The sequence below is a fragment of the Micromesistius poutassou genome, assembly GCF_964030765.1.
Source record: "Micromesistius poutassou genome assembly, chromosome: 11".
NCBI classification, from domain to species: Eukaryota; Metazoa; Chordata; class Actinopteri; order Gadiformes; family Gadidae; genus Micromesistius; species Micromesistius poutassou.
Genome location: NC_140281.1, coordinates 16,111,104 through 16,128,351, shown reverse-complemented (window position 1 = coordinate 16,128,351; position 17,248 = coordinate 16,111,104). Strand labels below are relative to the sequence as shown.

General features: G+C 43.5%; 1 protein-coding gene and 1 non-coding gene across 3 annotated transcripts in view; one reads left to right on the top strand and one right to left on the bottom strand.

The window, feature by feature from the left end:
• rbis (ribosomal biogenesis factor) overlaps positions 1 to 3,984 on the top strand; it is a 19,233-nt gene extending 15,249 nt beyond the window's left edge. Inside the window, exons 1-4 of one of the 2 annotated variants that reach the window (XM_084475130.1) lie at positions 1,290 to 1,366; positions 2,105 to 2,222; positions 2,726 to 2,842; positions 3,384 to 3,984. In XM_084475130.1, the coding sequence (XP_084331256.1) occupies positions 2,112 to 2,222; positions 2,726 to 2,842; positions 3,384 to 3,461 (306 nt within the window). In that variant the 5' untranslated portion in view covers positions 1,290 to 1,366; positions 2,105 to 2,111 and the 3' untranslated portion in view covers positions 3,462 to 3,984. Of the gene's footprint in view, positions 1 to 1,289; positions 1,367 to 2,104; positions 2,223 to 2,725; positions 2,843 to 3,383 lie in introns of those variants that run through there. The other variant, XM_084475131.1, reaches the window with a different exon arrangement.
• On the bottom strand, positions 391 to 463 carry AC3HAE_025790 (transfer RNA lysine (anticodon CUU)). The gene has a single exon. It is a non-coding gene; the product is annotated as a tRNA-Lys (tRNA).
• Positions 3,985 to 17,248: the final 13,264 nt, after the last annotated feature.

Here is a 17,248-nt window from a genome sequence, read left to right as displayed (position 1 = left end):
CTCTCTCTCTCTCTCTCTCTCTCTCTCTCTCTCTCACACACACACTCTCTCCAGTCCTCCCCCACCACTTGCGCCAGTTGCTTCTTTCTTTACGCTTGAAAACGATCCGTCCTTCCTCCGAGTTTTAATGTAGGCCTATCGCATATAAACCGATACGAATTTGAATGGATGATCATTGATGTGCTGGGATGTTGAGCTGCGTATGGCTGCAAGAAACACTGAAGCATCAGTACATAGGCTACAGGCTGCCCGATTATACAGAAGGGGATACAGTAACGTGATATTCGGTTGTTGTCTACTGGGTACAAATACTTGCAGTTATAACAGTAAATAAGTGAGTAGTACTCATTACATGCACGTTATTAAATCGCTCTGGAGAAAAAATACTTGCGCCCAACGTGGGGCTCGAACCCACGACCCTGAGATTAAGAGTCTCATGCTCTACCGACTGAGCTAGCCGGGCGATTCTCTACTTCGCCCTTATTTTCCACATCGTTTTTTCACTGAATATTCACAATAGCGTTTACTGCAGGAGCATAGCAGAACCGGTGACAGGACAATTCTTTGCGTATGCATTTTGTCGGCTTATACCCTTGACCTCTGTTTGTATAAATATGCATACATAACCGTAACCATAACAGAAATTGCGTTTCTTTGCAAGCGAGGTAGTAACGTCACCATGGACGTGATCCTCATCTCTGCTTCAGCTTGTTTATGAACGTGTGGAGAATACAGCGAGTGGGGAGCGCGTAGGACAGCGGTGTTGGAGCGCCACCTGCTGACGCCAAGGGGCTTGAGATTCAGAACCATTTATCTTTTTAATGAACAAGCTGCTTGGATTTTATTTATATTACTAATTGTATGAACAAAAAAGCAAAAAATAAACAAATATACAAATAGTAACGAAGAAATTGTACTGCTGACAAATTCTTCATTGTTTAATTGTTGAATGTATATGCTTGTTTTTCTCAGTTCAGGTAGCGTGACATCCAAATTCAGATTTGTATCACGGTTGCCACCTATTATAATTATATATTAATTATGCACATCACTGGAGTAATTTATAGTCTTTCACATGGATGTAAAGCCTATAATATGTATTTATAATGTAAAAAATATAATGTATAATATATTTCGAATGTACTGTATGTGTTTAGTACACTGTATCTATTTCTATATGTGTCCAATATATCCATGTCTGTACAATATATATACAAATATATATATTGGCGTTTATGCAAATCAAGTAGCCTATAAAAGGTCTTCCCATGCATTGCACGGCGCGCACACTCTACGTCATCAGCCAGCAGATAAAAACACACGAGGCTATACAGCAACTCACGAGTGTCGCGAAGTTATTTTAAAGGTATGTCGAGGGTCCTCTTTTTTCCTCCTCGGTGAAATGCATGTATTTATGTTGTTGTACACCTTTAAAGTGTAATATAATTAAGTGAATTGTGGATTTGCTAGAACTTAAATTGTCACGTGTGCGTCCACACGTACAAACATTGTGGCTCTCTCCTTACGCGTTGTAAACATTAGAAACGAAAGCTATCAGATTAACAGCCTAACCTTTCTATCCTCGATTTATTTCACCTTCACATGAACGGCTCTTGTACATTGAAGCCAATTCAGTTCATTCGGCTGCCTTCGTCTGCCAGAAACGGACATTACTTACCTTAGCACATTTTACGAATCAACCAGAAAAACATATATTCTTATTCCGATTGACTAATATTCATTCTGATGAATGACACTTACAAGTACGAATCATTATGCTATTACTGTTTTTTTTTTTTTATGTAGTGGGGAAGGTACCATTTGTCCACATTACAAATGTTCTTCGATGACATAATTGAACGTGATGTATTTAAATGTATGGGACTGCGTCCATGGGCATGTAGGTACTGCATAAACATAGACCTGTCTATTTCTGGCACATTTGAATCAATGTTTTAATGTACTGTCCCGGTCATAAAAAAAAAAGGACCTCACTGGTTAGGTCAAGTATGGATCATTATAGCGAAATCTGGAGGTTCTGAGTCAGTAAGGAGTCGTTACAGAATCGTAACATGCTGATTGTTGTTTCCTGCTCTTGTCGCAGGTCAGTCATGGGGAAAAACAAACCAAGGGTTAAGAAGAATCAAAATGTCTTCCAGGTGGCCAACAAACAAGGCAAAAGTAAGAACAAGGCAAAACGAGTCAAAACCTCGCTGAAACAAGTAAGCACTCTTACATTCTGCCTTGATGCTGTGTTGAAAATAGGTGATTTGTTTGTCACTCCTGAGTTGCGTTCCAAATCACATACTTTTTCTTTTTGTGTGTGTAGTATTTACTGCAGCTCCCCTTACAAAGTACGCACTGTTGCACACAGCATATCTGCTGCCGTGCAGAGGATTGTTGTGCAGAATAGCCAAAAAGCATGCTGGCTTGCATACTGCAAAATAGCCCGGATGCAGTTCAACATCCTGGTATTTTTGGCATGCTGCATTTTCCATGCTATATATTTTTCTGGGATACTAAATAGTATGGTAGTATCGGTATTGGAACGCAGGGTTGATGTATAAAAACGCTGTAACTGCCATACTGAATGGCTGCGGTCATTTAGCTTAACAGAGAGAGTATTCGCCTTCTGCAATTCTGGGGTCGCAGGCTCTGTGGACGCCACCTGCTCCGAAGCACCTGCTCAGAAGCAATGTCACGTGTGTATGTGTTGTCTTTCCAGATGAACGCTGTGAAACATGAGAAGGTGGAGAACCTGAACCAGATCTTCACAGAGGTCCAGAGGGACGTGAAGAGCATCTCTAAAAGTGTGGCTCCTGCACCGCAGAAACCCATGCAGGTATAAGGTCCAAAGTCCCTCAGTGAGGCCCCTGTTGTTCCACCACACGTGCTGTTAATTGGTCCTCAGAGACACTTCGAAATGTAATGTCTAATGTCTACCAAGATTTGCCCAGCCTACCTTGTGGGCTGGTCCATCCATTAGATAGACCAGCCTACCTTGTGGGCTGGTCCATCCATTAGATAGACCAGCCTACCTTGTGGGCTGGTCCATCCGTTGATGGACCAGCCTACCTTGTGGGCTGGTCCACCCGTTGATGGACCAGCCTACCTTGTGGGCTGGTCCACCCGTTGATAGACCAGCCTACCTTGTGGGCTTGGCCCATTAGATAGATCAGCCTACCTTGTTGGCTGGTCAGTCCATTAGATAGACCAGCTTTACTTGTGGGCTGGTCGGTCCATTAAATAGACCAGCCTTACTTGACTGGCCTAACTTGTGATGTCACAAGTTGATCAATTATGAAAGGGCTTGTAACACACCTAGTGGTTAAATAGGCACCCTTTAACAGTAACAATTTGTGTTTTTTTGTTGGTTTCCTCAGACCGTCAGAGAGCCAGCGAAGGAAGCGGTTAACGTGGACAGCACCGCACAGCTGTTCTCCCAGCTGGGGCAGATGTAACCAGTGGGATGGATCGCTGGTACAGTCTGTTCTACCAGCTGGGATAGATGAAACCAGTGGGATGGATCCGCTGGTACAGTCTGTTCTACCAGCTGGGGCAGGTGAAACCAGTGGGGTTATCTGCTGGTGCAGTCTGCTCTACCAGCTGTAGCAGATGAGACCAGCAGGATTATCCGCTGGAACAGTCTGCTCTACCAGCCAGTTTAAATGACTACAAGGAGGAAGAGGACACCATGTATAGACTGTCTGAAATTATCACAGCAACCTTGACTTTGATCTTGAGTTTTTATGGATTATTTCGACACAAATTGTAATTATGGAGATTGCAGATGGCTTATCTTGTACCATTGAAATAATTATTTATTATATCATTGGAGGGTATTTGTGTAGTGTGCGTGTATACAAGTGAATTTGTGAAACATGGACTAATGCTAAGGGATGGTAAAGCCCCCTTGACATTGTCCTAATTTGTAAAAAAAAAAATGTAACATACAATTGTCTATATTAAATGATTCCACAACTACATTCATATACTTCTGTTCATAAATTAGATATCTTTCGAAACAGAAACGTACGTAACCTTGAAAATAGGACGTGAAAAGTTGCTGAAATTATGCTTTTGGAGATGGACAGTGGACAGTGCAACGTTGAATCAGTATTCTGTCAGCGTCCCCCGTCCGACCCAGCTGACACTCGAGGTCCCCGAGTGTCGAGGACTGGCTGATTGCCTGTCTCTTTGGCAAATCCTACTCGTCAATAAATCTCAAGTAGACCAAAATATATAAACCCTAAGAAACCCCCCAAAAAAAGGAAAAACTGACACCACCAAAAAAATGTGACCTTTCAAGGTTTGCAGACATGAATTTAATGATACAAACCTAGTCTCCCGTACTGTGTCCCAACTGTTTAATTTAAGATCTGTCACGGCCTACTCTACAAACGTTAATATTTCTGAGATATTCAGTAGCTATCATAATTGTAGATTTATTGTTAGCGTGGTAAGATGCTTTCTAGAACAGCAAGGGATTGATCGAATATCAGTAAATCCAATTTCACTGGGCTACTGATGTTGACATTCATAAACATCTTCTCCTGGCATGGAGGGACTGTGTGGTGGTCGTTAGTGGTGCGTGTACATCCTAAATGTCTCCACATGCACATCCAGATGGCTCCGAATCTGGAGCGACAGCGGGGCAGCGCTACCTCGCCCCCAGGGGGAGTGATGGCACAAAACAAACACTTGCACACAGTTTTTTAAATGTCATCTGAACAAAGCGGGTTGTCCCCTGGGTGTGTCTGCGTGTTTAGTGTTTGGTTGAGTTGTGAAAAACACAAGTTTTGTTCCCTCCCAGCAAACTCCGTAGACGTTTTTTTGTTTTAGTCCTAAATATATGCAGATAGATCAATTATAAGTAAAATATGAGGTTTACATTTCTCTGCTCGGCTCGCTCAGTGTCTGTCACTAATGATGTTGACTGAGCGATGCCTATAATTAAAATCAAACAAAACGTAATGGATTTTTAAAAGAAACGTGATTTATTCATTGTTGTACTCGGAGAGTTGCCTCATCACAGGGGATTAGTTAGAGGAGTAAGTAGCGGGGGAATTAAATGTCATGTGCGATCTTATCCTTGATGCTTTTAATCAATGACGTTTAAAAAACGTCCACCAGGTGGCGCTCGGAGGGGACTTGTCAGTCAGGTGCATGCGTTACTTTTTCGCAAGAGTTTTTGACGCTTGTGAGTAAACGTGTGTAGCCTATGTAGGTTTATGCGTTTGTATGTTTCTGGGTTCATACGTTGCCGTGTGTATGTGTGTGTGCACATGTGTATGCGCAGAGATGTATAGTAACGAAGTAGAACTACTTCACTACTGTACTTAAGTACTAAAATGCTGTATCATTTTATTAGAGTATTATTTTTTTCTCCTACTACACTTTTACTTCACTACATATTTTTGATGAGTTTAATACTTTTACTCCAATACATTTTTCATGTGCTGAATCGTTACTCGTTACAATTATAAAAATGTTATCACGTTGATCTTTTGAGTGATTCTGTTGGAAGAAAGACTCATTGCTCGTTGTTATCCCATTGATCCCATTGATTGATTCTGTTGGAAGACTCATTGCTCATTGGCCGGAAACGGAAAGGGGGGCTGTTTAGGTTTGGTTGTAGTCTTTTCATTCGGTTCTCCATCTCAACAGTAGGGCTAGAACCGAACGACTACAACCAAATGTAAACAGCCCCCCTTTCCATTTCCGGCCAACAAGCAATGAGTCTTCCAACAGAAATCAATGGGATTTACAAAATGCGATAAAATAGCAATCGAACACGACAGAAACTGTATTTCGCTACTATAGGCCTACTTGATTTGGAACATCAACAAACACCACTAACCACTGAGTGAGTTGCACATTTCTGAAAACGTGTTTTAAAGACACACTGTGTAATTTTTTCTCCCATCTAGTGGTTAAATTTTATTTCGCATTCAAACGAATATGCTCTCTAGCACCTCGCGTTTTCAAATGTGCGTTGCAACCTGTTGGAAGATTCAAGAAGCTATGACAACAAACACCAACACATCAAGTTTTGTTTCGGGTGATGAGGTATGTTATTTCAAACAAACTTCAAACTGCATTGAATCATTAGTGTGAGCATGTATGAGTAATTACTCCTCGAGCAAGATAGTGAATTATGTTGTCATGTTTATATAATTTTTTTATTGGTAACATTACCGTCGCAGTATAGCGACACTTGACACACGACAAATAATTTTTTTTTTAGTAGGCTAGAGTTTATTGCTCGACTACAATGCATGAACTATGTGCTAATTAGTAATGAAACATTCTTTATCCGTTTATTTTTCGATGTCTGTGCATTGTCAGAGATCATCATCAGGCGATTCAATGCCGGTAGGGAGAGGGAGAGGACAGAGAGGCAGTGGATCGGTGGGAGCTAGGCGAGGAGGACGAGGAGGAGGACGATGAAGAAGAGGAGGAGAACGAGAGTCACAACCACGATGACAAAGACGCTCGGCAGCTACAAGAGAAGATCTTGATAGGATTACGTAGTGCTTTTTTTCCCTCTCGGCAGTTCATCGTTTTTTATAGACCGGAAGGACATAGAAACCTCTGTAGAGCTCGCCCGTCCTATGTAAATACAGATAAGTGATTCTTCGCTCAGGAGCAGTGGTGTCACTAGGCTGTTTTATTCAGGGCTAAAGCCCCGGATCAAATTGAAATAGCCCCGAATCTATTTTTGTTAGAAAAAATAATAATAATTAAAAAAAAGACAATTCAACCTTCTGTCCGCCGCCCTCCCCCCCTAGCCTGGTGCTACCAGACCATCGTACTTCATTTCATTTGTACAGAAGGTCTGGAACTGCTGTAATTGGCAAACGTTCACTCACTTGGAGGCGGGTGTCTGTTGAAGTTTAAAACTATTGGATCTGCCCAGTGCCACTCTGGATCTGCCATAACCAATCGCAATAGCGTTTGGTCGTGACATATGTCATGCGCCGGGACCGGCCGGAAACTACGTTGCGCGCATGCGCAGGCTGTGTACACAAACAAAACAAGATGAAGCGTGAAGATGTCTGTCAACGATAGCTGCAGGTTTTGTTCATCTAATTTTAGAGTTCAAGGAACAATTACAAATTCTATTCGATAGTAAGGACAGAGATAATGTTTGCAGTCAACTGTCGAGGCTGGGTCTTGTCATTGACAATACGTCGCTACTTCGACGTCATCGTTCTCAGCCACTTCCTCTGTTCGCTGATTGGTCACACAGAAATTTGTTCGGGCAAAATCCCACTAACAAGCCCCAGCCCCGGACTGACTACTGAAGGGAAAATGAAATTTGGGCGGAAGTAGGTGGGCGGGCGGAGCCAGGCTACTCCCCCCCCCCCCCCGGTCGACAATCTCGTCCGCGATCCTGCATACCCCCCCCCCCCCCCCCCCGTCAACAATCTCGTCCTCCCGCGATCGCTCGATACCCCCCACTGAGCCCCGGATGTTTAAGAAACCTAGAATCGCGCCTGCTCAGGAGGATAAGTGAGATAATTTTACACCAATGACGACTTATTTATGAATGAAGACGTTGATTTGAGGTAATAAATTACTTAAAACTACACAGTGAACCTTTAAGGACACGTCACCAGCCATTCTGAAACAGGCAGGGGCGATTCTAAATGAGCCAAATACCCGAGACAGAACCAATAGTCAAAATGTTCTCTATTTCATCCTAGACAAACCAGAAAGGGGGCTCAATGTTCAAAATACCGGAATTGTCCTTTAACTTACCCATGGTTGTCACTTAGCCGTTTTCTTGGAATACCCCTCTGACCTTTGAGATGTTTTACACAATACTTTTACTTTTTCTTTCAGTACTTGAGTAGTACATTTTAAAATAAACTACTTGCAATACTTAAGTACAAAACATTTTGAATACTTTAGTACTTCCACTTAAGTCACTTTTGTGATACAGTACTTGTACTTTTACTTAAGTCTGGGTCTCTAGTACTTTATACATCTCTGTGTATGCGTGATGCTGATTGAGAGCGGTCTGTCTGAATGCCGATGAGGTCCTATTTGCAGCGTGTCACTCCCCAATCGCAGCTAGCTCTCTGCTCCCGACAGGAATAGCCGCAGAAAGGTTACAGCACCACCTGCCCCCCCTCCCACCCCTTTCCTCTGACAGCCCAGACAGGCACAATGTGAGGGAGCAGGCAACATACTGTGCATGGGGGGCCTGCAGCATGTGTTTGTCGGTGTTTGTGCTTTGTCGGTCATCAGTTTGCTTACACCATCATGTTTGTGACCCGACTTTAGTGGAACTGAAATTTTGAGGACATTAGGATGTCGCAGTTGGTACTGGGTCAGTTCTCAGTTTGCGTATTTTTAACAGTAGGCCTATGTGTGTAGTCTTCTGTTGAAAGAGAGAGGAAAAAGTCTGCAACACCAGTATATGCTCCCAATATGATATTTATTTACCATGACGTTTCGGGCATACTCGAGCCCTTCATCAGACGTGAGTCAAAATGCAAAAGACACCCATACATATACAATTGAGTGATCACATGATCAACCTCATTAGTGGTGTTACACAGGCAGGCAATTAATAATCACAGCAAGTGCGAACACATGTTCAGTAGTGCAATGCATACAAAAATCCAGAGAAAAAAATATATATACACACAAGCCAATAAGTGAATGCATATGTACCAAAAATACAGCTATATACATTAATCCAAAAGTGCATATATACAATATATAAATCTATACTGGCATCCAAAAACTACAAACATTGTGACCTCATTCACTATTCACAAGATATACATAGGCTACATGTCAATAAACAGTCAATAAACAGTAAAAATTATGCAAAATTGCAAATACAACCCATCTACAAAAGGCAGCGCGAAAGTCAATAATAACAGGAAATATCTGCATGACATGTACATGGTCTGTGCAAAGTAAATCTGAGCCTGAGCCACGCATGGGGCCTATGCTACAGGAAAGGTCTGTAGTCTTCTGTTGAACATGAGGTCTGGGTGAGGTTGCTCTCTTTACATGGCTATGTCAGCCTCACACCACTATGTGTGTCCTTACTGAATCTTAGGAGGACTTGATGAGGTTGAGATGTTACCTATGCTTTTTTCCTTTTACTACCAGGTGTGATGTTGATTAGCAGGGTTTTCAAACTTTGAGTGTGTGTGGACCCCTTTTTATCAACAAGAATTTTCGCAGACCACCTTATAATACACATAATAAAATATGTCTACACACAGTCCTACCTGAATTACCCGCACCTCTTATAGGCATATATTATATATTATTTTCACCCTCCTTTTCTTTGTTTTCTTGTGAGGAATCTGGCATGTAGATGTCTCCGACTCACTGTCAATCTCTTCATTGTTGGTAACCTCTGCCTCTTTTCTCTTCAGAGAACCTGTTGCCATCCACCGATCCATCTTGTGGTTCTGAGCACTGAATTTCAAAGTTCCCTCCTAGCCACTAGACCAAATATTCTGGAACGTTCTAATCTTTGTACTAGCCTATTTTAGTAATCACACAATACCTTCAATTTAATTTAAATTGTATATCATACATACATATTTTTTATGAAAAATATTTTTTATGAAAAATATTTTACATTTTAGTTTGCTTTTCCACAGACCACCTGCAGTACCAACAGGACCACAGTTTGAAAATCACTGGATTAGCCATTACCAGACATAATCAGTGTCACACCTGGTGGTAAAATAGGGGCCCCTTAAAATCAAAGGCAGGTCATAAAAAATGCTGATTACTGACATGTTACACATAGATCCGTTTTCCTCTTGCCATGACCATCAAGGATGCTGTTGAATTAATCATCTCCGTCCATTTTTACTCAGAAGAGTTGTGTGGTACGTTTCGAAAAGGTAGCCTACTTCTTTATGACTGTGGTAAGCACAAAAACCGAAAGGCAGAACTGAAGTTAGGAAGTGAAGTCAGAACTACGAACTGAAACCGGACCAGAGCTGACTTATGAGCTGTCTCAGAGAGCAGAGGGAGACCATAACCTCGGGTACTGTTACATTATCACCAAATCGCCAAATTGAACCTGTTCCTCGTACGCCCTCCGGTTTGGAACCGGAAACCAAACGAAAAACCAAGCACAATGCAATGCCAACCTGTGCTGTTTCACCGTTTATTTAATGATGTGATTATTGACAAAGTGCCACAAGCAGGGAGTGGAGTTGCTCTGGGGTGATCTGGTGGGCGGAGACGGTGATGGCCATTAACACCTGAGAGGGCTCAGAGCACACAGTGTGTTTTTTAACACAACTGGGGGGATGTGAGTCCTATGGCAGCGAGCAGTCGTGTGTTTGTTTGCTGTGTGAGTGTAAGAGTGAGTTGAGGGAGTCCACAGATGTCGTTTTTTTGTAAATGTCTGGCTGTTGTATCCAAACTCAGTCTTCATTTTGCTTGACTGATGCTCAACCACACACACACACACACACACACACACACACACACACACACACACGCCTCCTTCCTCAGGTGGCTTTCTTTGAAAACAGTGGCACACACACACACACACACACACACACACACACACACACAGTTGCCTCCTTCCTCAGGTGGCTTACATTGAAAACTGGTAAACACACACACACAAATTCTCTCTGTCAAAACTGGTGTTACTCACATCCATCCATCCTCACACACAAATCACCCAAGCACCGCTACACATCACTCGTCAATCACAGATTCTTTCCACCATAAAGGGTGTGTTTTTTCCTCTGGTAATGATTCCATCCAACACGTCTTTTAAAGAGATCGATCAGTAATCTACGGTCACACATCATAAATACATAAACAATCTTTTAATTAAGAATGAATATTCCGCAGCCAGGCAGCACAAAGTCTACACAATCACATTATTCTGCGATTCCACCCAAGGCATTTATGAATCAAGTGAATCACCATTGTCATCATTGACATATAATTTTCTTTATTATAAGCTAGTTAGAAATCCCCAGGTTTCTACATTTTCCAAACCAATGATGATTGACAGGCAGATATATGAATTATATTATGTCTGATCTGTAGGTTTTGGGATGGACACATCAAAAGAGCCTAAAGCTACGAGCTGAATTGTACAGCCCTCCTCCTTAGAGTTCACAGCACTCTACACTCCATGCTATACATCCTTACACTGTAGTTCTGAAGGCCCTTTAAAGGTTAAAGAAACATGGCACAAAGCGCTCCTTGAGAAGGGGAACTGGAGCGATCCCTCCTTTAGGCAGGGTGAGTGTAAAAGGGGCCAGGGAAGCTGGCATCCATCCTCGATCTATCCATCGCTCTTATTCAACAAATCATTTTCATCACCATCCTCATAGTTTTTAAATTGTATAATGTTTTACAACAGTTGTTTCTGAGTGAGCAGCCATCAAAGGTCATTCACAGCTATGTCGCTGGAGCTAGTTGCTATGCCAGAGGTTCTTAATACATTATATTGTATTGGAAACAAGAGAGAGAGAGAGAGAGAGAGAGTTGAGCTATAGGGAGATAGCTTATGACCAAAACCTCCAATCTTATATTTATTTCTGAGAAGCTGCGGACCAGTAATTGGCTCACTGAATTGTGTTCATGAAGTTTGTATCTGTAAAACCACACAATGAATATTGTGTGCTTGCTTTGGGGATTAGAACATCCAGATATTTGCTATTATGATATTGACATTTAGGTTAAGTAATTTGGTAGACTCTTTTTCTTATTCAAACAAAGCCACTTAGTGACTGAGGTGAGGCTGAGAACAATTAACACGCTCAATCAATACTGGAGCTGCTACAAAGAAAAGTGCTGCTTGAGCAAGTTTCTAAAGTGCCAAGTGGATAGAATTCAGAGTAGCTATAGGAATCAGGAACAAAAGATATGTAATGTTTATTTAATGTTTCGAGTGGTAGTCTGGTGCCTTGGTAGGATGTAGGTGTAGCACAAAGAGTAAGTAATATGTTCATACCTCAGCCCAAGTGCTCAAACAAAGAAATACACAAGGCGGTTGAGACAGAGGCTCTCGGTTAAGGTGTGGGTCTTCAGATGTTTCTGAAGACGGGGAGGGATTCTGCAGACCGTATGGAGCTAGGTGCTGCGGTGTGTGATGTATTATTTACCATGTTTACTGTGTTGCATTAGAGGAGTGAACAGGAATGCTCGCAGCTGTGTCTGTTTTCTCAATTTCCATCATGTCTTCAGGCCGCGGAGCAGGCGGTTTGTCTGACACAATTGATCTGTTACGGATATTTTCTTTTCAAATCCCACCGTATATTCTCTGCTTACTTCAGAAAGACAGAGCCCCGTGAATGCTAAGCAACCGGGACTGTTTCCCCGGGTTGCAGAGCCCGGTGTTTGTAGTCGCGGTGAGGCCACAGTGAAGAGGAGTCTGGTGTTCTGGAAATGTCATACCTGATGAGGTACCCTGCTGCCCTGGTTTCACCATGGTAACAGGTTTGTTCTTGTTCCCCTCCTCCTGTACGATGAGTGTGATACTTAGTTCAACCTCAAGCTGGGCCAGAGATGTGGCCCAGAGGAGGTGAGGGATTGATGTGAGGGAGGCCGGGATGGAGAGAGGAGACGGCGACAGGAGAAGATGAGAAATGAGAAATGAGAAAAGGGAGGAATAGATTCATTTTTAGATCCACCGTTTAGTAAAATGATGGCTATACTCTTGCGGAAAATAGGTCTACTAAGAACGGTGATAATGAATAAAGACAAAAACCTTCAGCCCATTTCCCCCATGAAGCGCAAGCCCTGAGTGCCGGGCCGTGGTAAGAGGGGGCGTGTGTGTGTCGAGGCGCCACGCACCCAAGCCCCGAGTGTGACCTTCATCCAGGAGTAATTTCCTCTCTCCGTCACCCTAATCCCACCTCGTTATAAACATCATGTCAGCCGTCACAACAGCCGCCGCCCGCCAGACAGCTACAGACCCCCAGACCCGGGCCCCCTGCACCCCTGCATTTACAAAGTCATTAAACAAGCGTCTTACTGCTGTCACGGTGATTGAGTTGCAGGCTACACCCACTCCCCCCCACGCCTCCCCCCTCCACCACCTCCCCCCCCCCCCCCACCCTCAGAGTCTGTATCCTTCAACGATGGTTTCTGTCTCAACGTTTTTCCGATGGTTCCCTGGTCTCCAACGCAACGTTATCTCCTTCTGCAGATGATATATATTTCTAAAAAACATTAATGAAGATGGCCTCCCTTTACCGTCGACCCTGCTCTAGAGGGATAGAGAGAATAATGAGTGGGGGAGAGAAAAGGGGGAGGGGTGAGAGAGAGGTGGGAGGTGAGAGACAGCGAATATGGGGGAGGGGGAGTGAGTGTGACAGGTGAGAGAAAAATAGAAGGTGAGGAAAAGAGAAAGGGACAGCGAGAGGGTTTGAGAAAGAAAGTGACTTTGAGAAGGATGGTGAGTTAAAGAGATGGAAAGCGAAGGAGAGTTTAGACAGAACGAGACACTGAGAAAGGAAGGATGGGGGAGAGGGTGAGAGACATCGAGAAAAAGAGTGAGAAGAGTGAGAGTGGTCTAGGGGTCATTATTCCTGGTGTCTGCTCACGCTGGACTCTGGTATCTCACTCCGTTTATCAGGGTTCACTCTGGACTCTAGTATCTCACTCTCTTTTATCAGGGTTCACTCTGGACGCTAGTATCTCACTCCATTTATCAGGGTTCACCCTGGACTCTAGTATCTCACTCCGTTTATCAGGGTTCACCCTGGACTCTAGTATCTCACTCCGTTTATCAGGGTTCACTCTGGACTCTAGTATCTCACTCTGTTTATCAGGGTTCACTCTGGACTCTAGTATCTCACTCTGTTTATCAGGGTTCACTCTGGACTCTAGTATCTGGCTCAATTTATCAAAGTTCTCAGTTTCCCACGTCTTCATCCTCTCTCTGAGCAGACTCACTGACGGGCAGAGGCAGGCAGGCGCTGCTGAATACCAAGCAGGGGGAAGATTAGTTGGTGGTCTGCGTCTCGGTTTGTGGCACAGTATGACCAGGCCTGTTTGGGCACAAGGTTGAAGCACTTTATCTGACCTTTATCAAATAACCTTCTCTGCTTCTACAAGCCCACCACCGCACGGTGATGGGCTTGTATCTTGATCTTGTCATTGTTCCTATTTCCCATATCGATCTACTGATCTACCTGATAATCTATTGAGCTACCTGATCATCTATTGATCTACCTTCCATGTATCTATTTCACTACCTGATAATCTATTTATCTATATTCTATCTATCTTTTGATCAACCTGATAATCTATTGATCTACCTCGATCCATCTATTGATCAACCTCGATCCATCGGTTGATCAACCTATCATTTTTATGGTAGAACTTTTTACATAAAGGCTAGGGTTACCATTTCAGAATCTTTTAAAAGGGATTAGATCTATTTTGTGAGTGTTTTCTTGGCCCCCCATAGATGCAGATACATTAGGCCTATATTAAGTGTCTGATGAAGATGATGGTGTAATGTGATGATGATGGTCTAATCATGTGATGAGGCGGCGGTGGTTTGAGTCGTAATGGCGTAGTGGCGGTATCGTCTGAAGAGATTTAATATATCTTCCAGAGAAAATTGCATCATCTCTCCAACTAATCCAATTTCATGCTCCTGTATCAGGGAAATGAATAATACCCAGATAGAAAATATCCCAACCTTGTTGGGGTAAATGCTTTTCTGCATCAGATTTGTTGTTGGCTCTTTAACTAATCCTTGGCAGAAATACGGTACAGAAAAAAAAATCTGATGAATACAACAACAACCTTCCGGGAGGGTTATAGTATAGTTTGGCATTTTTCATCAAAGTTCGTAAATTGTATTGAAGTTCAAAAAACATATTTAATAAACTGTTGTGACAAACCTTTTCAGATCTATGCACTTAAAGGAAAAAACCCTAAAGAAAGCAGAAGGAGCAGGCCTACTTAACTTAACGAAACCCATCCAAACCACTTAACACTATCCCTTAAACCCAAAGCGATAATTGTTAGCAAATCGTTTTTTTTGGCAAACTAGCAAACAAATGTAAACAAATGGTTGGCAGCCTCACTTTCTCAGTAATCAGTACGATCCTCAATTCTCCCACGTCAGACCATGTTAGAGCAGATCTTCTATTCCCCCATCTACACAAGTTACCGGCTCAGAAACTAAGCCCCCCCCCCCTCATCCCTCCCCCTCCCCCCACCACCGCCACCACAGCTTCCATTTTGCCGTCGGTATTGATTGCGTCGGTTCCTTTCAGGCTGATGAATGGAGGGGAAAAACGTATTTTGAGTAGCCACTTCCTATTCAGCGGTCGGTGGATCCAGGGAGGGGATAGACCCTGGGGTCCGTCCGTCGGAGAGACCGCCGTTCCACTGATTGCACGCATCGACCACTGGGGCTGTCAGACGCGGCCCCCCTTGACAATCCTTCTCCCCCCACCCTCACCCACCTCCCCCCCTCTGGAGTCACCGTTGGTCGGGCTCCACGGATCACCACGTGTACAGAATCAATCCAGGACTCAGATATGCCCGGCCATCACTGCTTCCGCAGCACCGTTTCCCTCTTTATTATTTTATTTTCGGTATGCAAGGCCATTCCATGGCATGATGTAGATCGATAGCCAATTTAGAACCTGAGAGATGAGACAGATCTGGTTCATTTTGAAACGTTCCTCTTCCCGTCCCGCCCAAATGTCTCGGAAAGCACAGCAGACTTTCTGTCATCGTGGCTAGCTTGGGAGGTTTTACTCCCGTGGTCCAGATATCAGAGAATGTTATCTTGGGCATATAACTGTCGTTGTTGTTCAAAGTGTACCTGCCCAGCCCTGCACAGCGGTCATTGATAAAGGACTGCACACATAAAGGTGACTAGATCACTCAGATGGGCTGGCTAAAACGATAAATTGTAGACATCGTAAAGTTCAGTAGCTATTAGTTCTCTAGATATTCTGGCAGTGCAGAGGAGGGAGGCATGTTAGACTAGTGGGGGATGCAGTTGCCACAGGTTCGAGGCACAGGTTTGAATTCCTCAGGTCCGGTGTTCCCTCTTTACCCCCCCACCCCTTACTCTCTTATTGTATGTTGTGCATCCTTGCACGTAAAAATAGTACTTAGCATTGTGTAGCATCTTATCCTAGCTAGCTACCTAACAAGTGTTAGTGCTTGGCACTTGTTTCTATGAACATCCTAACTGTACCGACAGCAAAATATTATTTTTCCATCTTCTGACAAATGTACTTATTGAAAGTCTCTTTGGATAAAAGCGTCTGCTAAATGCCCTAAATGTAAAAATGTAAAGAAGCAGAGTTTGTATATTGTCTGTCAAACAGCCACTACACCATCCTGTCTACTTTCTTTCATCCAAACATGTCTAAAAGCACAATAGAAGTGGAAAGTAGTGGTTCAAGTTATGGCGGGAAAATATTTTCTATTAGCCTGAACACCGCACCGATCCAAACACATCCCCCAACGGCCGAGCGCGGAGCAGCCTCAGTTGCGTCTGCGTTTTTAAAACAAGACATTTCTGTCACTCGCCGCCTCTTGTTCCACGGGAACGCTCGCCTCTGCATGAATGCTAATGGTGACATTTGATGCTAGCGCGCCGTTAACGTGTGACAGTGTGTGATTGCACCCTGACCTCTCTGGAGAGTGTAATTGTTTCGGCTACAGCAGCTGTCACGGATACCGAAAGCACTCCCCTTTCCCTCGCTCACTTTCTATCTCTCTCCCTACTCTCTGTTCATCCCTCCCTCCCTCCCTCCCTCTCTTATTTCTCTCTCTCTCTATCTACTCTCTTTCTCTCTCCCTACCTCTTCTGCTCTGTCTCTCTCTTTCTCTCTCTCCCTACCTCTCCCTCTCTGTCTCTCTCTCTATATCCTCTCTTTCTCTCTCCCTACCTCTCCTGCGCTGTCTCTCTCTCTCTCTGTCTATCTCTCCCTCATTCACGTTTTCTCCTCCTCACTGTCTCTGTCTCACTCTATCTCAACCTCTCTCTTTCTTTCTCCCTAAATCTCCCACTCCCTCTCTGTCTTTCTCTCTGTTCATCCCTCCCTCCCTCCCTCTCTTATTTCTCTCTCTCTCTCTCTCTCTATCTCCTCTCTCTTTTCTCTCTCCCTACCTCCCTACCGTTTTCAGTAGACAGCTGTCAACTCACTTCGGATAGGTGATTTATTTAAAAAGCTGGCGCAGAAGATGGAGGAAGCCGGTGTCGTGCCAATGTAGTTACCCCCTATAAGGAGTGTATCATCAT